General features: G+C 42.1%; 1 protein-coding gene across 4 annotated transcripts in view; it reads left to right on the plus strand.

Moving 5' to 3' along the window:
* Positions 1-8,219: 8,219 nt before the first annotated feature.
* Positions 8,220-22,986, plus strand: part of SCRN1 (secernin 1) — a 68,962-nt gene continuing 54,195 nt past the window's right edge. The window contains exons 1-2 of one of the 4 annotated variants that reach the window (XM_054494663.2): positions 8,612-8,819; positions 14,072-14,187. Coding sequence is in view for 1 of the 4 variants with exons in the window: in XM_054494665.2 (XP_054350640.1) it covers positions 8,220-8,278 (59 nt within the window). In the remaining 3 variants the exon portion in view is untranslated. Of the gene's footprint in view, positions 8,350-8,611; positions 8,820-14,071; positions 14,188-22,986 lie in introns of those variants that run through there. The other 3 variants (XM_054494665.2, XM_054494664.2, XM_054494660.2) reach the window with 3 other exon arrangements.

Genomic DNA, 22,986 nt, shown 5'->3' on the forward strand with positions numbered 1-22,986 from the left:
TACATATTTGGTTTTAAAGCTAGGTCTAGAACATTCATGAACTCTATCTTATTTAAAATTTATTAGGAGTCATTCATTAAGATGACATATTTGAATTATTGAACTTCTAAACCAGTCACCCAATAATAATGAGTACGACCTTACAACTTCCCTTTGCCAAAATACAATTTGTGGTTGTCTAAATTATATATCTAAAGGGCTTGATGGATCATTTCATTTCTAAAAATAATTTAAAAATAGATTTTAACAACCTAAAATCTATTTGTGTTGCTTAATATGAATAGTAATTCTGTAAATTGATTTAAGGACATTCTAAAGGTCTATTACTATGGTAACCAAATTCAGAAAACTAACCTCCTAAACACAGTTGTCACAGGATTAAGGCAGGTGGCTGACTAATCTTGACTAGTGCTTTTCTTTCTCATTTTCCCCTGGCTTCTCTGTCAGCTTCTTTGTTTGGTTCTCATAACATTATACATAAAGCAATTATGCAGGCTTCTTACCCATACATAAGTGCCTAATTCACACAGCACTGTCTGTAGTCCATTCCCATGAGGTTTGCCCAGTGACAGGTCTTTTATCCTCCTCCCATTATTATACACTGAAAGAAGTACTAAGTGGAAAATACCTCTATATGCAATGTGTTAAAGGCATTTTGCAATTACACCTACGGCACTTTAAGCTCCTCAAAATCTTTGCATAGTGTTCTTCAGTCAATCAATAACACTGGTTGGAAGACAAGGCAAAATTGTCATATATAATTTTTTTAATGGTCTAGGTTTGAGTAACCCTCATTTATGGCTATTTAAGAAAATATTTTTAATAAAAGGAAGTTTTGAGAGAGATGGCCATCTTTTAAACTTGCTTACATTTCCTGATATGTCAGATCCGTGTATTTATTTTTGCATAACCTTTGTGTTACCCTAACAGCAACATATAATCGTCTAATTATATTACCTCTATACTTAATTTCCTTGCTTGTCTCTGACATCTTGAGAGGAGAGGCTGTGATGTTCCTTTTTTTTTTTTTTTTGAGACGGAGTCATGCTCTGTTGCCAGGCTGGAGTGCAGTGGCGTGGTCTCGGCTCACTGCAACCTCTGCCTCCTGGGTTGAAGTGATTCTCCTGCCTCAGCCTCTCAAGTAGCTGGGATTACAGGCACGGCACGTGCCACCACGCCTGGCTAATTTTTGTATTTTTAGTAGAGATGGGGTTTCACCATGTTGGCCAGGCTGGCCTTGAACTCCTGACCTCGTGATCCGCCCACCTCAGCCTCCCAAAGTGCTGGGATTACAGGCGTGAGCCACCGCGCCCAGCCCCCTTTTTTATTCTTGTAGCAAGAGTGCAATTTTTGGTACATGTGTCAGATAAATGTTTCTTACTGGTATGTTGAAGAGGTTCTACAAATAGACTGTGCATTTGTATTTCCTAAATAATGGGTCTAGTTGAGTCTACACCAGGACATTTTGTTCCTTAGAGGGAATAAGATTTGTGCTCCTAGACTTTGACATCTGCCTATGAAGGAAAAACTGCTATGGGACTTGCTGTTCTATTGTAAACAACTAGAAAACTGAGCAAAATGCATGAAACAATTGTTGTCAGACATTGGACGACAGGCAGAGCATTTGTTTCCTTTCTCTTGTGATCCTCAAGAGAAAGGAAACAAATAAACAACCACCCAGCTTTCTGCTTGGAGGCAAAGAGAAGGGACAGTGATACGGTTTGGCTATGTCTCCACTCAAATCTCAACTTGAACTGTATCTCCCAGAATTCCCACCTGTTGTGGGAGGGACCCAGTGGGAGGTAACTGAATCATGGGGGCCGGTCTTTCCCTTGCTATTCTCATTATAGTGAATAAGCCTCATGAGATCTGACGGGTTTATTGGAGGTTTCTGCTTTTGCTTCTTCCTCATTCTTCTCTTGCCACTACCAGGTAACAAGTGCCTTTCACTTCCCGCCATGATTCTGTGGCCTCCCCAGCCATGTGAACTTTAAGTCCAATTAAACCTCTTTTTCTTCCCAGTTTCAGGCATGTCTTTATCAGCAGCATGAAAACAAACTAATAAAGTAAATTGGTACCTGCAGAGTGGGGCATTGCTGAAAAGATACCTGAAAATGTGGAAGTAACTTTGGAACTGGGTAACAAGCAGAGGTTGGAACAGTTTGGAGGACTCAGAAGAAGACAGGAAAATGTGGGAAAGTTTGGAACTTCCTAGAGACTTGTTGAATGGTTTTGACAAAATACTGATAGTGATATGAACAATAAGGTCCAGGCTGAGATGGTCTCAGATGGAGATGAGGAACTTGTTGGGAACTGGAGCAAAGGTGACTCTTGTTATGTTTTAGCAAAGAGACTGGCAGCATTTTGCCCCTGCCCTAGAGATCTATGGAACTTTGAACTTGAGAGAGATGATTTAGGGTATCTGGCAGAAGAAATTTCTAAGCAGCAAAGCATTCAAAATGTGACTTGGGTGCTGTTAAAAGCATTCTGTTTTAAAAGAGAAACAGCATAAAAGTTCAGAAAATTTGCAACCTGACAATGCAGTAGAAAAGAAAAATCCATTTTCTGAGGAGAAATTCAAGCCTGCTGCAGAAATTTGCATAAGTAGCAAGGAGCCTAATGTTAATCCCCAAGACCATAGGGAAAATGTCTCCTGGCCATGCCAGAGACCTTCACGGCAGCCCCTCCCATCCCAGGCCAGGAGGCCCAGGAGGAAAAAGTGGTTTCGTGGGCTGGGCCCAGGGTCCCTGTGTTGTGTGTAGCCTAGGGACTTGGTACCCTGTGTCCCAGCCACTGCAGCCGTGGCTGAAAGGGGCCAATGTACAGCTCGGGCTGTGGCTTCAGAGGGTGGAAGCCCTGGCTTTGGCAGCTTCCACATCGTGGTGAGCACTGGAACAAGGCCCAACACCAACACTCTTTAAAGCAATACAAAAAATAAGTTCATCACTCAACAACATAAAATTCACAAAGCCTGGCATCTGAATTGGATGACTGGCACACAAACAGGAGATCAATCAATCAATCATCAACAACAGACTAAAAATTGACAGAAGTTATGAAATTAGCATACACGGTCTTTAAAATAGCTGTTAAAATATTATAAATATGATCAGGGATTTAAAGAAAAAATACATATGAAAGGAATGGGTGATATAAAGAGAACCAAACTGGAGGCCGGGCACGATGGCTCACGCCTGTAATCCCAGCACTTTGGGAGGCTGGGTGGTTGTTTGTCTCATTCTAATGAATGATGAAAAAGTTAATAGAATTCATAAGCATATTTAGTAAAGTTATAGGATATAAGGTCCATATACAAAAACCAATTGTATTTTTATATTCTAGCAATGAACAACTGAAAAATAAAATTTAAAATGATTACTTACAATAATACCCAAAAACATGAAATAACTATTAAATAAAATATGTCCAAGACCTGTATGCTGAAAATTCTAAATATTTGCTGAGAAAACTTACAGACAACCTAAAAAAATGGAGAAATATACCATGTTCATAGATTGGAAGACTCAATATTATTAAGATGTAAATTCTCCTCAAATTGGTCTATAGATTGAATGTGATTCCAGTCAGTATTTTGTATAGGAATTGGCAAGCTGATTCTAAAATTTATAACCAAGTACAGAGTACCTAGAATAGCCAAAACAGTTCTGAAAAAGAACAAACTTGGAAGACTTAAGCTGCGACTTCCAAGACTTGATATAAATCTATAAGAATCAAGAGAGTGTAGTATTGGCATAAGAATAAATACATAGCTGGGCATGGTGGCTCATACCTGTAATCCCAGCACTTTGGGAGGCCGAGGTGGGCGGATTGCCTGAGGTCAGGAGTTCGAGACCAGCCTGACCAACATGGAGAAACTCCGTCTCTACTAAAAATACAAAATTAGGTAGGTGTGGTGGCACATGCCTGTAATCCCAGCTACTTGGGAGGCTGAGGCAGGAGAATCGCTTGAAGCCGGAGGGCGGAGGTTGCAGTGAGCCAAGATTACACCATTGCACTGCAGCCTGGGCAACAAGAGTGAAACTCTATCTAAAAAAAAAAAGAATAATTATATAGACCAATAGAATGGAAGAGAGAGTTGAGAAATATACCTATATTTACACGGTCAATTGACTTTTGTCAATAGCATGGTAAATCCTGGGGGAAAACAAATGGTGCTGGAACAACTGAATAGTCACATAAATAAACTCGGAATTTTACCTCCACTTATTCAAAAATTTACTTGAAATGGACCATGGTCTTAATATAAGTGCTAAAAAACTATACATCTCTGGATGTAAACATAGAAGGAAATCTTTGCAACCTTGGAGTAGGCAAAATTTCTTAGGACATAAAAAGTATTAACTATAAAAGAAAAAATATTGATAAATTGAGCATAACAAAAATAAAATCTTCTCTTCAAAAGACACCACTAATAAAATGAAAAGTGAGACATATACTGAAAGAATATATTTGTAATACATAAATATGATAAAGAACTTGTATCCAGATATAAGGAATTCTTAAAATTTAATAAAATTTAATAATAATACTAATTAAAAATATAAAACTTTTTAAACAGGCAAAAGACTTAAACACTTACCAAAAGAACATATATGAATGGCTAACAAGTATAGGAAAAGTTGCTTAACATCATTAATCAGCAAAGAAATATAGGCTGGACATGGTAGTTCATGCCTATAATCCCAGCACTTTGGGAGGCCAAGGTGGGCGGCTCACGAGGTCAAGAGATCGAGATCATCCTGGCCAACATGGTGAAACCCCATCTCTACTAAAGATACAAAAATTAGCTAGGCATGGTGGTGTGCAGCTGTAGTCCCAGCTACTCAGGAGGCTGAGGCAGGAGAATTGCTTGAACCAGGGAGGCGGAGGTTGCAGTGAGCCGAGATCATACCACTGCACTCCAGCCTGGAGACAGAGTGAGACTCTGCCTCAAAAAAAAAAAAAAAAAAAAAAAAGGCAATATAAATTAAAACCACCAGGAGATTTCAGTACACATTTGTGAGAATCGATAAAATTTAGAAGATTGATAATAGCAAGTGTTGATAAGGATGTGGAGCAACTGGAACTCATATATTTCTGATATAATGTAAAATGGTAAAAACCACTTTGGAATAGTTTGGCAACTTTTTATAAATTTAAATATACACCTGCCGTATGACTCACCCACTTCACTCTTAAGTATTAGGTTGGTTGGTACAAAAGTAATTGGGGTTTTTGCCATTTTTAAAACAGTAATGGCAAAAACCGCAATTACTTTTGCACCAATCTAATGTTTACCCAAAAGAAATGAAAACCTACACTTACATAAAACTCGTAGATATTATTAGCAGCTTTATTCATAATTGTTCCAAACGGAAAACACTATTAGTATCTGTGGTCATCACTGAGTGTACCCTCCAGACGTGTTTAGCAGACAGCCTCTAGCTATAATCTCCTTCTGCCTCAGCTGCAGAGAGTAACCTCTGTAGAGATCATGTTCTTCTCAGGGCAGAAGAGAAAAAAGGAAATCTGTTATACTTGTATTTCTTAGCTCTTAAGTCTCTGAATATGACTAGATGGACTATAAATGACTGTGTAACAGTTGCAAGTCATTTAAGACTTTTTTTTCCTTGCAAGCTAGCTCACAGAAATCTTATAATTTACTCAAAGTTAAACCTCACATAATTGATACAGGCCAATGATTAAAGCCCTTATTGATATTTCTTGGTGTTCTCCATATTTGTTGGACAGTTCTGTTCTCTTATCTCTATTTATGCAGCTCAAATAATAGTAGGGACTGTCTTTTGGATACAAAGCAGAGACAAAATAAATGTGTTGCTGCTGGGTTTTTTTTTTTTTTTTTTTTTTTTTTTTTTTTTAAGACCGAGTCTCACTCTCTCATCCAGGCTGGAGTGCAATGGCACGATCTTGGCTCACTGCAACCTCCAACTCCCTGGTTCAAGTTATTCTCCTGCCTCAGCCTCCCGAGTAGCTGGGATTACAGGCATGCACCACCACACACAGCTAATTTTTGTATTTTCAGTAGACGGGGTTTCACCATGTTGGTCAGGATAGTCTTGATCTTCTGACCTCGTGATCTGCCCGCCTTGGTCTCCCAAAGTGCTGGGATTACAGGCGTGAGCCACCATGCCTGGTCATTGCTGCTGTTTAATAAGCGTTCATAGTGCCACATAATAAGCTTCTCCATGCAGACCCTGAGGAAAGCAGGTGTCTTTCAATCTCCATGTATTCCTGGGCTCCTGGCCTCACAGCTCCTGTGGCTGTGTAGGAACAAACCAACAGGCTTCAAAGATTTCAGGCCAGGCAGGCAGGTTGGCAGTATCCCCTATCTGTGTAGTGAGGATATGGCTGCCTCCAGGAGAGCAGTGTGGGGTGCAAGTGCCATCCTTTACACAACAAATGACATATACTGGCTACAGGAAGGCGCAGGATTGCATTTGCCTTTCTAGTAGTGGTGTAGTCTTAAACTAGACATTTAAAACAGTGACTCTGGCTGGGCACGGTGGCTCACGTCTGTAATCTTAACACTTTAGATGGCTGAGGCAGGAGGATCATTTGAGTCCAGGAGCTTGAAACCAGCCTGGGCAACATAGGGAGACCCCATTTCTACAAAAATATTTTAAAAAGTAGCTAGGCGTGGTGGCGCATGCCTGTAGTCCCATCTACTCAGGAGGCTGAGGTAGGAGGATCACTTGAGCCTAGGAGGTAGAGGCTGCAGTGAGCCACTTCCCTCGAGGCTGAGTGACAGAGCGAGATCCCATCTCAAAACAAACAAAAAATAAAACAGCGACTCTCAGACCTTTAAAAGCATTTTTAATATTTATTTTAAGTTCTAGGGTATATGTGCAGGATGTGCAAATTTGTTATATAAGTAAATGTGTACCACGGTGGTTTGCTGCACCTATCAACCCATCATTTAGGTATTAAGCCCAGCATGCATTAGCTATTTTTCCTCATGCTCTCCCTACCCACACCCCACGGACTTTCAGACTTTAATGTGCAAGAGAAACAACTAAAGAGCTTGACAAAATGCGAGTTCCCTGGCTCCAGCCCCAGAGACTCTGAATTCCATAGATCTGGGCTGGAACCCAGGAATAAGCCCGCTAGAAATTTCTAATATTGATTATTTAGACTCATTGGCTACAGTTTTCTTGGCTAGACTAAAAGAACAATAAAGTACCTTTGTGCTCCAAGAGTCTATGACCCAATGCTCTATTCTGCAGCACCCACACCAACTTCCTCAGCCCTTCCCCACTATCCGTTTACCCATGTGTCATACTGTAAGCACAGGCTCAACATTCAAAGGGCATGGAAAAAAGTCTCCTTCTCTCCCCAGCACCCAGTCTCCCAGTTATGCTCCCTGGTGGCATCTATTACAGGTTCTTACATACTCTTCCAAAGATATTCTATGCATTTACAAAAATAATTACAGACATATATATATATATATAAAATTTTCTTCTCACAAATAACACACACACGTTCTGCACCTAGCTTTTTATTTTTCCTTAGTTAGTATAGGTTGGAAATAGTTTTGTATTAGCACATAAAGATCATTCTCCTTTTTTAAGGAAGCTGGATAGTAGACGCAGGCGGATTGCCTAAGCTCAGGAGTTTGAGACCGGCCTGGGCAACATGGTGAAACCCCATCTCTACTAAAAATAAAAAAAATTAGCGAGGCTGGCGGCGTGGGTCTGTAGTCTCAGCCACTTGGGAGGCTGAGGCACGAGAATTGCTTAAACCCGGGGGGCGGGAGGCAGGAGGCGGAGGTTGCGGTGAGCCGAGATCCTGCCACTGCATTCCAGACTGGGCGACAGAGCAAGACTCAAAATGTTTTGATTTTTGTTAATCTGTCTGGTGGAAGATGCTACCCCACATATTTGATTTGCAGTTAAGTGAGCCTGAATATCTTTTCATGTGCCACGGTAGAATTGCATTTATTTTCCTGTGAACTACGTCTTCATATCTTTTGAGAGTCTTTTCTTATTTACTTATAAAAGATGGAGTTGACGCTGGCATCAACACACACACACACACACATACACACACACACACACACACACAAGTCCTTGTACATAACTTTATTAACTCAGATATGGAATCTTGGCTTTGCTACGTGCTGTGTGACCTTGGGCAAATTACTTAAGCTCTGTAGGCCACAATGTCCAAGTACCTGGGACAGGGTCTGGCTTACCAACATGGTACAGGACGGCACTTTTAAAACCAGGGACTCGACTTGGACGTGCGAGTCAACGAGGTACAGGACACATTTCTCTCCGGGGAAATCTTGCGTGGGCGCCAAGGCCCGGACGTAGCAACCAAACGTCGGTAAGAGGCGCCGAAAGGATGCTGGGCCTGGCTCCTTAAAGCCCAGGTTCTCCCTTTTGAGAGCCACAACCAAGAAATAAAAATCTATCAAAGAGGGGGCCACTTTCTGTGGCGAGATCCGCCCTCTCGGCCGCTCCTCCAGCTCCCAGGCCCCCTCCCTACTCGGCTGAGAGCAGCGCCGCGGCCCCTGCAGCCAGACGCGCGGGGTGCGGCGGGGCCCCGGGGGCCGGGGTGGGGGAGGCGGAGGGTGGGCCCCGCGGTCACGTGAGTCGGGCCAGCTGCTGCGGGGGGCGGCGGGCCCCAGCGCCGGGAGTCTGGGTAGGGGGAAGCGCCCGGCTGCCGCCTCCGCCACTGCAGCTGCAGCCCCCGATGTCGCCGCAGTAATCCGGCCCCGGCAGCACCCGCACCCTCGGCGGCCGCAGCCTCAGCACGGCAGAGCGGAGAGGGGAGCCCGGAGCCCGCCGCCCCAGGTGAGCCGCGTCTGGAAGCGCAGGGCGTTTGCAGCGCTGCTTTCCCGGCGGTTTCACCCCCACCCACCATCGCCACCTCCTGCGCCTCATCTCCTCCCGCTGTCCCTCCGAACCCGCGGGTAGCGTTACCCTAGGCCGATTCCCGGTGCTGGCCCGGGCGGGCTGGGAGCCTGGGGGGGTCAGAGGAGAGGTGGCCTCGGCCTGAAGCCGGGGTGACTCGGCTCGGGGACTGCGGGGGTGCAGTGGAGGGATGCCCGCCCCGGGCTCCCCCACCGCAGCCGGGTTCCCCGCGCTGCTCTTCCTGGGTTTCCTTTGCTTGGCAGCCAACCTGCTGCCCGCTGGGATGTGCCTGTGCGCCCCTGGCCTCGCCACCCTGGAGTCCGGGGCGAGCCGGGCACCTTCCCCGAGGTGCCGCACCTGCTGCGCTGGCGGGCGCCGCGAACATGGCTGCCCGGAGACGCCCGCCGCCTTCGGCCCGGCTCTGCTAGCGCGTCCAACTCGCCCGCGGCCGCCGCACCGTGTCCCGGAGCAGCCCTCCCGGATAGGCCGACGCGCGCGGGCCGCCGCTGGGTTCTCCGCGGGCGGCGCGTGGGACTTGACATAACTTCCCTTGAGCCGCACCCGGGCGTTCTCCGCGGGGCGCCGGGCGGGGCTGCCGAGAGGCCGGCGCGTGTTCCCGGGATAGGGATTGTCCGGCTTGGTCGGCCTCTGCCTCCTCGGCTCGCTCTTGAGGCGTCGAGTATTTGGCGACCTCACTCGCGAGGGTCGAGAGGAATGTGGTCTGCAAAGCAGGAGGGGCGCTTGAACTTTAGAGAATTGACGAGAAGTCGGATTTGGGAATAAAAATGTCCATGAAAACATAGAAGGAAACTGTTATCTGCCTTGACTCAAAGCTGACCTTGTAGGGTTCTGTTAAATAACGTGGCTTTTCTGGATTTTCTGTCTGATTCTAGCTTGCAAGTGCCTTGACTTACGCTTGCGTCCGGCAGCCGGGTGGGGTGGGTGTGTGCGTGCGCATGTTGTGTTCCCAGCCTGGTTAGAAGATGCATCAGTTGCAGAGGAAACGTATGCTAATTCAAAATGGCAGCATGAAAAATCAGGCCAGGCGGAAGCAGCACAGACCACAACCATCAGCTGCCCCCGACTTAAGCCTCAGGGAGGGAATTAGTGTGAGTCAAGGCTCATCCGGGTACGGAGTAGGGAGTGATTCTTGGAGCTGGCTATATTTTAGGGTGCTGCAGGGTCCTGGGAGACGTTAAGTGGGAAGTTTGGAGAGCTGTAATTATTTTTCCTAACTTATCAAAAGATGATACAAAACCTAGTTAAAACTCTACGGTTTTGGTCTGATTTTCTCCAGGCTCAACTAAAGTTGACTGTGGCTGCTGATGTCTTTTTGATGCACAACCTGGAGGTCGTTTGATACCTACAAGCTCTTAAAAGAGATGGGTGCACATTGTAAACAGCATGCAAGAGCAGTGCACATAACAAATACCAGGTTCTTAGAGCAAGTTTCATTGAAAGAACTGATTTAGCGACACGAGCAAGCACCCAGGCATGAGAAAATGGGAAATTCTTGAAAGGTGACTCATTTTAGAATTTTTTTTTTAAACAGCCTTTCTTTCCCTTTTCACTTCCGTGCTGCCAGCCATCTTGTCTTTTGGGAAGGAGGAGATACATGAGGAGGCAAATGCTTCAGGGATAATGGAATAGAGGAGGATGAGCTAAGGTCGGGGGGGCAGAGGTGGAGGCAGTCTGAAGGAGCCTGCTGTCAACCCCCTTTTTACAGCAGGAAGGCTGAGGCCAGCGGGGCGAATGGACGCCAAGGTCATATATCTGGCTGGCAACTGGCAGTGAGGACCCAAATCCAGGTCTCATAACTCCCCAGGGTTCCACATGCTACCTTTTAGAGCCTGGGGGAGAAGAGCAAGTCTGCCATTATTAGGAAGGCAAACACTTCAAGCAATGGGAAACCAAACTGTAATATGAATTACAAAGTCTATAGGTGTTTAAAGTCAATGACAACACCTTAATTTCCTAATTCAAGACTTTTAACTTCTTAAGCTGTATCTACCTCATGTTCACATTTTCCAGTGGTGAAACTGTTTCTATAGTTAAGAACCAAAAACATTATTTTAGTAAAGTCTTTGAGGCAAAAAGTACATTTTTTGATTAAAAATTGAGTTGCTTGTGTTTGTGGAGAACCATTAGGCCAGTTTATTTTGAAAAGGAACCAAAGAGAGCCATGCATTTCATTTTTTTCGACTGTTTCTAATTTTAAGTAAAAATAAATAACAAGACTATTTTAAACATAACTTTGAAGCAGTGAAGACAGGCTTTTCCTATGATTTGATTTGACTTTTCTGAGTCATGAGTCAGTGACCTTAGATCTACTAAAGCAGAGCTAGAAATTGTGCATAGGAAAAGCAGGCTTTTCCTATGATTTGCATTTGACTTTTCTGAGTCATGAGTCAGTGACCTTAGATCTACTAAAGCAGAGCTAGAAATTGTGCATGGGTTAGTGTGAAGAGGTGGTGAAGATGTGGAGAACGTTTCTTCTGGGCATCTGAACCTTCACAGCCAGTGATGTGCAGAGGGAGAAGGTGGCAGGAGGCAAGGAACAGGGAGAATGTCTTGAGGCAGTGGAGCAGTTAGGAGCTAAATATGAATATATATGTCGAAGTGAAGACAGGTGCTGATGCGACATGTGCCATTTAGAAAAATAACTTGCATTAGAGGATGAATGTGAAGATATGCCAAAGATATATAAAATAGCAAGTTGTAAAAATACAGAAATGCATGCAATTTGTGTCTGTTGAAGAATAATAAGAATACAGATAAACAAAAGTTTTTTTTTTTTTTAATCCATTTTCATTAGAGAGTCTAGATCTGTGCTGTTTCATCTGGTAGCCACCAGCCTCATGTGGCTATTGAGCACTTGAAATGCAGCTAGTTTGTATTGAGATATGTTGAGTGTAAAATATACACATAATTTCAAAAATTTAATATGAAGAAAGGATTTAAAATATCTTATTAATAATTTTATATTGATTTTATATTGAAGTAATATGTTGGATATATTGGGTAAAATATATTACTAAAAATAATTCCGTGAGTTTCTCTTTACTTTTAAAAACGTAGCTACTAGAAAATATAAAATTGCAAATATGGTTCGCATCTGTCTTGCTCTCTCTCTCTCTCTCTCTCTTTCTTTCTTGAGACAGGGCCTCCCTCCGTCACCCAGGCTAGAGTGCAGTGGCACGATCTCGACTCACTGCAACCTCTGCCTCCAGGGTTCAAGCGATTCTCCTGCCTCAGCCTCCTGAGTAGCTGGGATTACAGGCGCGCGCCACCACAGCCCGGCTAACTTTTGTATTTTTAGTAGAGACAGGGTTTCACCATATTGGTCGGACTGGTCTCGAACTCCCGAACTCAGGTGATCTGCCCGCCTCGGCCTCCCAAAGTGCTGGGATTACAGGCATGAGCCACCGTGCCCGGCCCTTGGATTATATTTCTAGTGGTTTTTAACAGGAACTGGAGGGTGGCTGAGCTCATGATGCTGTTTGTAGAACTGGGTATGTAAGGAGAAGTTAAAACAGAAACTGAAAAGGGGACAGGATGGACGGAGAAGGGACTACAAGAAGTGAGTGATCAGGGAAACTGTAAAGGGAGAGAAGGAGTATGTGGTGGGCTGGGACTGCTGAGGATGAGACTATGAAGCAGAATAAGCACACTACGTGGTGATCCAGGACTTGGGGACAGTGGAGTGTCAGGGTCTATGGTGGTGGAACTTCAGCTAGGATGGAGAAATGGCATGGCTAACATAACTGCACAGTGCATTGGAAAGTAACTTCCTCATTCTGACATGTCTGTGTTCCCATATGGAAATGAGATGAATACATCCCAGTACAGAGAGAGGGCCCTGGGCTACAAGTTAGGGGACCTGGGACCTAGCTCTGGTCCCACCTCTAATTAGGAGTTTGGCCTTGAGCACACCACTTATCAGTCTCCTTCCTTTTATTTTATTTTTATTTTTATTTATTTATGTTTTGGGAGAGAGTCTCACTCTGTCGCCCAGGCTGGAGTGTAGTGGCGTGATCTCAGCTCACTGCAACCTCTGTCCCCCCAGGTTCAAGTGATTTCCCCTGCTTCAGTCTCCTGAGTAGCTGGGATTACAGGTGCGCACCACCATGCCTGGCTAATTTTTGTATTTTTTGGTAGAAACCGGGTTTCACCATGTTGGTCAGGCTCGTCTCGAACTCCTGACCTCATTATCCACCTGCCTCAGCCTCCCACCGCGCCCAGTCCAGTCTCCTTCCTTTTAAAATGAAATGAACAAGAGCTGTCTACCAACTTCACTGGTCATGTTTAATCTGTTAGATTTGGCCAAATTACCCAAAGCTACTTTCCCCACACAAGTCAAGACTAGATATTATCAAATTTTTAAATCTTTGTTCACCTTATATATTTAATTGGCTCCTTATTTTAATTTGTAATTCTTTTTTTTTTTTTTTTTTTCAAGACAGAGTCTAGCTCTGTCGCCCAGGCTGGAGTACAGTGGTGCTATCTCGGCTCACTGCAACCTCCGCCCCAGGTTCAAGAGATTCTCCCGTCCCAACCTCCCAAGCAGCTGGGATTACAGGCGTTTGCCACCACGCCCGGCTAATTTTTGTATTTTTAGTAGAGGCGGAGTTTCACCGTGTTGGCCAGGCTGGTCTCAAGCTCCTGACCTCAAGACCTCGGCTTCCCAAAGTGCTGGGATTACAGGTGTGAGCCACCGTGCCTGGCCCTTTAATTTGTAATTCTCCAGTTGTGAGTGAGAGAAATATTTTCTAGTAAATATTTTGGCTATTTATATTTATTCTTCTTTTAACTGGTGCTTATACATTTCGAATATTTTTCCTTTGGGGTGGTCATCTTTTTCTTATTGGTATGTAAGAGCTCTATGTATGTTAAGGGAAATTATCTCTTTTTCATGCATGATGCAGATGTATTTCCTAGTTTCTCATTAAAAAAATTTTGCCTCACAAGAAATTTTTAAGTTATTTTATAATCAAGTCTATATTTTCCTTGGTGAACTGAGTTTATGTTTTTGCTTGCTAATGTTATTTTAAAAATTTATCCATATGATTTGTATTTTTGTGGTTTTAATTGTAAAAATTTAAAATTCTAAATTATAATAATTTATTTTGGCTTAGGAGTGAATTGGGGATCTCAACAGATTTCTTTTTTTTTTTTTTTTTTTTTGGAGACAGTCTCATTCTGTCGCCCAGGCTGGAGTGCAGTGGTGCGATCTTGGCTCATTGCAACCTCTACCTCCTGGGTTCAAGAGATTCTTGTGCCTCAGCCTCCCGAGTAGCTTGGATTACAGGTGAGCACCACCACGCCCGACTGATTTTTGTATTTTTAGTAGAGATAAGGTTATGCCATGCTGGCCAGGCCGCTTTTGAACTTGTGGCCTCAAGCGATCCACCCACCTCAGACTCCCAAAGTGCTGAGATTACAGGCGTGAGCCACTGCGCCTGGCTGATCTCAACAGATTTCATTCTTCCTTTCCCCATCCTGTTATAGTCAGTTATTCTGGCAACACTTACTCATCTCAGTTTCAAATTCAGTCTTCATCATATGCTAATTTCCTACATTATATGGCTATATTTCAGGACTTTCTACTTCTGATTCTATCAGTAACAAACTATCTTAATACTGGAACTTTATAATATAATTTAATTCCGTGCAAGTCTAGTATTTCCTCATTAATTTTGATTTCTGAAACTTGGCTAATCCCACATATCCTTTGCAGATGGACCTCAAGATCATTTTTTGTCAGATTTTCTCCAAAAGCCCTATTTATATGTTGATAGCTGTCATATTGACTCCCCAGATTAATTTAGGGAGGGCTGATTTTTTTACGTAACACTGAATCTTTCTAGCAAAGAACAAGAACATTCTCTGTTCTTTAAATCTTCTGCCATGTCACCATAAAGTCTTAAGAGTTTTCTTCATTGAGGATTTGTGCATCTCTCTCTAGTAAACTGACATAAAATGACAGAATCCCTATAAAGAAAACTATAGAACTCTAATGATGAACTTTAAAAAAAAGCTCACACCAAAGAAGAGACACTTCTTGGGCCAGGTGCGATGGCTCACGCCTGTAATCCCAGCACTTTGGGAGGCCGAGGTGGGCGGATCACGAGGTCAGGAGTTCGAGACCAGCCTGGCCAACACGGTGAAACCACGTCTCTATTAAAAATACAAAAATTAGCTGGGCGTGGAGGTACATGCCTGTAATCCCAGCTACTTGGGAGGCTGAGGCAGGAGAATTGCTTGAACCCAGGAGGTGGAGATTGTGGTGAGCCAAGATCACCATTGCATTCCAGCCTGGGCGACAGGGCGAGACTCCGTTTAAAAAAAAAAAAAAGAAGAGACACTTCTTGCCCTTGATTGGGAAGATAGAGTCAGGGCAGCCTGGTGTTTAAGAGCATTTTGGAGTCTGAATTTTCACTCCACTACTTATTAGTTATACAGCCCTGGGCAAAGTACTTCACCACTTCACCATTCTTTTTTTTTTTTTTTTTTTTTTTTGAGACAGGGTCTCGCTCTGTTGTCCAGGCTGGAGTGCAGTGGCATATTCATGGGTCACTGGAGCCTCGACCGCCCAGGCTCAAGCAGTCCTCTCACCTCAGCCTTCCGAGTAGCTGGGACCACAAGTGTACACCACTACACCTGACTAATTTATTTTTATTTTTTTGTAGAGATAGGGTCTCCCTGGGTTGCCCAGAATGGTCTTGAACTCTTGGACCCAACTGATCCTGCTGCCTCAGCCTCCCAAACTACTGCGATTACAGGCATGGGCTATAGCACCTGGCCACTTCACCATTTGTAGCTTTCATTTTCTCAGCTGTAAAATGGAGATAATACCTGTGTGATGGGTTATTGTGAGAATTAAGTGATTACACACACACATATGTATATATATGACTTAGCATGTTATTAAGCACATAGTGAATGCTTAATGTTCTAACATATAATTTTAGATGTTATGATTGTGATTATTTTAGCTACCCCTGTCAAATGAATCTGTAAATTCAGTATAATTCCAATCACAGACCCAGAGGAACACTGGAAACACTTTGTCAATTTTTTAAAAGTTTGATTTGGGAAACAAACCAATGGAAGAACCCATAAGTGTGGAAAAGAGTCAGTGGGGGTGAACTAGAGTATTGCTTGCTTTATATCAGAGTATATCAGCCACAGTCCTCCAAGACTTTGTGCCTAGCCTGTACTAGTGACAGGTGTGCGTGTCCTTTCCTGCCATTCTTTGCCTCCTTTCTATCCTCACTCCCATACCTACCCACAATCTGAGCCTTCTATGGAATGTTCTTCTCAACATTGCTTAGGCATGATTATGAGGCTCTCATAGGTGGAAGGGATGGCAAAGACCACATATTCTCATTCATGAATTTTTTTGTGATAGATGAGGTTCTTTATGTCCAAGAAGGTAAGAAGTGATGTATGTGTTAGTCACATCTAGCTGTCCTCCCTTCCTCAGAAGCCCCCAGTGTCATCAGGGCCCTCACCCAATCTTGTATGGGGCTGAAGGGAACTGGGTGGAATGTCAGTTCACTCAGTCAGGCTAGTAGGTAGGGAGTCTGAGGCCTCCCAACTTGAACTTCACCTGAAGCTGGGAGAAAGAGCTTGAGATGGTTCATGATCTCTTCTTCCGTTCTTAATGATTATGTATTTAACCTAAATCTCCCAGTGCTTAATTTACTCGCCTGTCAGCTAGTCATGTTTGAAAGCTCTCATAAACATTTCTGATCAATATCCTAAGTTGGGTTACTACCTTTCTGTCTTGGTTGTGTTCATAGACAGCTCTTCCAAATGATAAAAACCTTGAGACATCTTAGCTCTGTTTTCTCTGCAGTTGAACATAGTGCTTGTAGGTGGTTGGGGGCTCAAAATATATGTTAGCAACTCATCTGACTTAAAAATCCTAACTAAAATTATGTAGTGATCAAAAGCTTTCCTGAGTATCTTTTTCACCTCTTTCTTAAGGTAAAGCTTTAGTGTATTTTTTTTTATTGCGCTTAGCAGTGCCCTAGTGCCCTGGAAGAATTAACGAAATGTCTTAAAGTGTTCTTCTTAAGCACTGAAATGATCAGATTTTAGAAAATAATTAAAAGACCAATAAAGCAATATGAGCTTGCTGTAAAGAATTTTAAAACTATATAACCAGATAAAGTAAAATTTAAAGTTTCTATCTCCATATCCCCATCTTTACTCTCACTCTCAACTCCCAGTTAGATATTAATCCTTCTAGGTCTTTTAAAATCTATCCATCCATCTATGTGCCTATCTTTCTATCTACCTACCTATACTTATATTTACATAAATGTATATGCACGCATATATAGGTATATACGTATACATAATCATGTATTCATATATGTATATGTATTCCTTTTTGATAATAAAATGGTTTAAATTTGATAATGATAAAACACAACAAGTAGCTCTAGAATTAATGGACATTATTAATGGACTTTTACAAAGTAGTTTTAAATTCCACTTTGCCAGACATAAAGTAACCCTTTGTTTTTGGACCAGCAAGATTTACATCTTATTACCTTATTTCTTTTGTAGGAAATGAATGTTTGGCTAATTTTTTAGTGATGGAGAATTAAATGGCTAACGACCATTTTAAGGATGATTGGGAAATTTTTTTTTTAAATCCCAGTTTACAGAGTTAACAAAGTACATATCAAATCACATTAATGGGAAAAGATCAGAATAGACAATGCACTGTTTTGATGGGAGAGAAAGACAGATGGTGGGAATAGGAAGGTCATAATTCAAAGCAACCTTGCCAATTAGTGGACACAATGGCAGCAATGTCAAAAATAAGAACAGAAGGAAATGAAAGGACCCGAGATGTGGCTTGCTCAGTACCTCCCTATTTCCCACAGAGAATGCTTTTGGCAGCTAACCACAGCCTGCCTATTTCAAACACATCCTTCATCCTTTATGTCCATCATCATGACAGTCCTAGAACCCTGTTTTTTATGATCAAGTTAAAGGAACAAACCTTTCTTGAATTTATCTCTATTCCTGACACTCTACATATATTATCTCGTGTAATCCTCATAACTGTACATGGTTGACATGGCCCCATTTTACAGATAAGGAGCTTAGTAAGTAGAGGAGCATCACCTGGAATCTGGGTCTATCTGACTTTTTAAAAAAGCCATAATATAACCTCTTAGAGTGATTATCCTGACTGCATAGGTCTAGCCTGTAGGGATAATCTTATGTAAATCGTTTTCTTCCTTTCTTTATATTTCTATGAAAGAAGGAAAATTGTTTTCCAACCTGCCATGTATAGGAAAACATCTTTCTTACAGTGAACTTGATCTGACTATATTTTTCTAATTGGCTAGCTTGAGTGAAAATGAATCCTACATAAGTTATCTGTTCCTTAATGCATTTAAAAAAATGTATCCAAGAATGGATGCCATTCCATTAATCTCTCCTCTTTCCTTCACTTATAAAATCCCTAAAAGAGTTCTTACATGATAGATGTGCATGAAGACTGCATTTTAAAAAAGTGGGATCATATTTTAAAGGCACAGAGGGGTGGGTAGAGAATCACTGGGTATGGTGGAGTTCTTGTAGGTGGTCCTTGAATTCAAGTGTGTCCCAGCATTGAATGGGCACGGCATAATGAGACATGTATCTACACTATTATTTTTCAACTGTGTAAGGATTCTATTGTCATTGCCTACCTACAGATTCATTAAAGGTGTTACTAAATTCATAACATATATTCATCACATATTTTCCCCAGCAAATTACAATGACTGTTATGTGGAAATGTTCATGAATTTTTTTTTCTTTTTTTTTTTTTGAGACGGAATCCCACTCTGTCACCCAGGCTGGAGTGCAGTGGCGTGATCTCAGCTCACTGCAACCCCTGCCTCCTGGGTTCAAGCGATTCTCCTGCCTCAGCCTCCTGAGTAGCTGGGATTACAGGCACGTGCCACCACGCCTGGCTAATTTTCGTATTTTTAGTAGAGACAGGGTTTCACCATGTTGGTCAGGCTGGTCTCGAACTCCTGACCTTGTGACCCGCCCGCCTCAGCCTCCCAAAGTGCTGGGATTACAGGAGTGAGCCACCACACCCGGTGGAAAATTTTTTACATAAAAAAATTGGGAAACATCATATAAAGATATTTTGCATTATAGATAAATTCTGAAGTGACTTGAAGAATACTTTTGTAAAATGATTAGTTACCTATGAATAAATGTAGATTTTGAAGCACAACATTCCATTGAACTCTATATTTTCCTAGTTACTAATCTGCCACATGAATCACGACAATAAATTAGACATTTTGCTTTAATTCACATTTCTCATTATGACAGTATCTTGCAAATGAGGCAAACTCAGATGTGGCCAAAAGGTAAAATTAGTTCATTTGCCATGGCTGAGCTATGGGGTTCTTCCAGAGTCTCTGTCCTATTGCAGGGCCATACTTTTTAGCTGCAATTAATTGGATAACAGATTACTTTCATGCAACTCTTTCTTTTCTTTTTTTAAAAAATATTTTCATCACATTCACAACACCATGCGATGTTGTGTTTGGGGTGTTAATTCCATTTCTATATGAGGAAACTCTGGCTCAGAGTTAGAGGAGTCAGGATGGCTACTAGGGCCTGGTGTCTCTAAAGTGTGGCATCCTCTTGTACCTATACACATGGGGCTGCAGGGCTAGGCAGGCGGTATCAGTGAGTGCAATTACACAAAGGTGAGGAGAGGTGGCGCTTTTATTGGCCTCCGTGTCAGAGAGTAGAGGGGACAATAGAAAATACAGGCCCTGTTGAGAGGAGCCACTACCCAACTCCAGTCTTGCCATCATGCGGGAATGTGGATTTGGTGTTGCCAGATCTTTGAGTTTTTAGCAGAAGCCAAATATCTGAGTGTCTATAGGAAATCTCTGGATCTTAAAATATTAGCTGCTAATTCAGATTTCTAAAAACACAATCTAATGCGGCACTCTGGGCCAAACCAACCAAATCTGCAGTCTGTCACCCCAGTTCCACACCACGCTGCTGGGAAGTATTTCAGCTGCAGACTGGCACTGAAGACCACAGAGTTAACTATCAGAAGTAGATATTGCCCTTGAAATTGGAGAAAGAGACTGTTAAGCAGCTCTTAAAAGACATGAAGTGACAATGAAGCAAATCTTCAAAAGGTGAAAGAGCATTTAGACACTTCAAGGAAAGTTTCTGAAGTCTGAACAGACAGACTTTGACAAAGGGACCGCTTTCATTATGTATCCTTCTCTTGTTCTCACAATAATTGAGTCCTTGCTGTGTCCCAAATGGTATTCTGAGCACTTTGTAAGTAGGTACAAGCATTATCTCATTTAAATCTCACTGCAACCCTGGGAAGAATGAACTACCTATCATTATCCCTTTTTTATAAAAGCTTGGAGAAGTGACAGGGCTGAAATTTGAACCCAGGTGGGCTTCAAAGCCTGCTTACTCACTTAATAGCCCATACAGTGATTCTTCCACTACATGGTTCCTCATTCAAGGCATTGAATATTAGGAGCTGGAATTCACTGGCTGTGGAGTCCCAAAGCTTTATGCTCTACTCTCATGAGCTTTCAATGAAACACTTAGTAAAATCTTTCTTTTGGGCAGAGCTTGATGAGTCTGAGCTAATTTATATAGATGACTTTCATCAGCTGCCATTTACATCCCAATTGTTAATTAGCTAATTCCTTTCCCAAACACTTCATTTATTCCTATTTCAATAGAAGGTTTACAACAGAAAAAATCAATTTATAAATGAGTATCATTTGTCCTGTTTTCAGTTGAGCAGGAATGGCAATCATTTAAAAATGAATTTATTAATGAAGAGTATAATAATTTCTCCTTTGCTTTTCTGGAAGGTGGTAATTCACAGTCATTGAATTTAAATGTATTCAGTCTGCTCAATAAAGCTGGTAGTGTGGAGAATAGGGAAGTCTAACTGGACATTTGGGTTTCATTCTTTATGTAAGTAAAGGCAGTTGGTCATCAGTACTTGCAAGACGCTTAATAAACCGATAGCTTATATAGACAGTTATTTTCTTTCTCTTAGGCAGTCAAGGCTTTCTTTTCAATGGGTAAGGTAACTGATGAGGGATAATGTGTGCATCATTGAGATAAAGGTGTAGGGCAGTCTGGCAGTCATGCAGAAAAAACCCTTGCCTTGGCTCAGAGCATTCACGCCTTCAATAACTACTCACTGAACTTGAGGACAAAGACCTTTTCTCCCACACAGCTTCCTCCCTCCTCAGCTACACATTCTGTATGTGGTCTCCTAGTTACAGGAGTACAGTACTCCAGTCCCTCAAGCCTGAACTCGGGCCTCCTGCCACCAGTCAGAGGATGAATGCTGGTACACGCAGCTCCTTTGCAGTAAACTCCAGGGAAGCACTACTATCTTGTTCCCAAGAGGAAGTCATGAATCCTGAAAGAAGTTTGATAAGGAGGACCATGGTGGTTAGAAACTAAGCTTAGGGATGCTTTATCATAGCCAATGGCACAGTAGCTAAAGCTGGATGGTCTAATATGGTAGCCTCTGGCCACATGTGGCTCTTTAATTTTCTAATTTTTACTTCTAATTGTGAAACGCACATAGCGTAAAATTTACCATCTTAACCATTTTTAACTGTACAGTTCAGAAGTGTTAAGGACATCCATATTGTTGCACAACTGATCTCCAGAGCGTTTTCATCTTGCAAAACTGAAATCTGTACGCAGATTGTAAACAACTCATTCCCTTCTGCCCAGCCCTTGGCAACCACCATTCTACTTTCTATTTCTATGAATTTTACTATTCTAGATGCCTTATGTAAGTTTTTTCGTGACTGGCTTATATCACTTAGCCTAATATTGGCTGTTTAATTTGAAATTAATTAAAAATTTAGTTCCTTCGTTGCACTAGCCACATTTCAAGTGCCAGATAGCCCATCCGGCTGGTGGCTACTGTATTGGATGGTGCAGATAGAGACTATTTCTATCATCTCAGAAAATTCTCCTGGACAGCATTGGTCTGAAGGAAAACTGGTGGCTCGCACTGAGAGCTGATTGGAGTGGGGACTAGGAGAAAAAGTAGCAGATATTTTTTCATACTCTGCCAACGTGAATAATCTGACTTCTTTTCTCTACCACAAAAATGATACCAGCTACACGATACCTTTTACATTTACAACTTCCATCTTTATCCTAAACTCCAGTCTTTAATGTCTCCTCTCCTCCAATAGCATGCAACATTAAACTAATCAGTCGGAAAATACAGAGAACATAAATGTCTAGTACAAACTACAGATAAATGCACTTTAAAATACTCTTAACAAGGACTTCTTAGGAAATGCCTGTCAGCCTACCCATCTATGGGAGTTAAATTAGAGTGTTTCATTAATTAGAACTGTCAGTGTATTGCTAACCTGGCAAGAATCCTAATGGGTATTTGCCACAAAGAAGCCTTATTCAGCAGGCCTGCCCTTTTAGCCTGTTGCTTTTAAGTTTTTTTCCTTAAGACTCACAGTAAGAAATGTTACGTCTCAGCATAGTACCTATAGACGCTTATATGTGCATGTGTATGGACCTAAACTTAAAATTAGAGTTTCTTGCGTTAGTACTTACCCTTACTATGTGAGATGCATACATTCTTTCTAAAAATGCTTTTCTAAAAAAACTTGTTCCTATCCACTAAATTGATTTCATAAACTACAAAAAGGCCACAATATACAGTTAGGAAAACACTGTTGTGGATACACCCACATCCAGTTTCAGGTCTATAGTGTAACACTGAAGCCCCACCCCCATTTCTGGGTCCCCACAGCTCAGAAAGCAGCTTCAGAATTATGCCTCAAAACAAGCAAGTTTTTTAAAAAGCCATCAATTATAGCCTTATTTCTGGACAAACTCTGTTCACTAATTTTAACACCGGTTTAAGTAGAATGTAGTTATGATGGAAAACCCCATCATCAAATGCTTATATTCTACTTTTCAAAGCTGAATATACATAAGTTTTCTCATGTTCTAAGTTTTTGTATTCGTGTATGTGATTGGGAGTTAATTGAATTTTAGGTTCTTTTTTTTCTTTTTCTTTGTG

The sequence above is a fragment of the Pongo pygmaeus genome, chromosome 6 (genome assembly GCF_028885625.2).
Source record: "Pongo pygmaeus isolate AG05252 chromosome 6, NHGRI_mPonPyg2-v2.0_pri, whole genome shotgun sequence".
In the NCBI taxonomy this organism is placed as follows: Eukaryota; Metazoa; Chordata; class Mammalia; order Primates; family Hominidae; genus Pongo; species Pongo pygmaeus.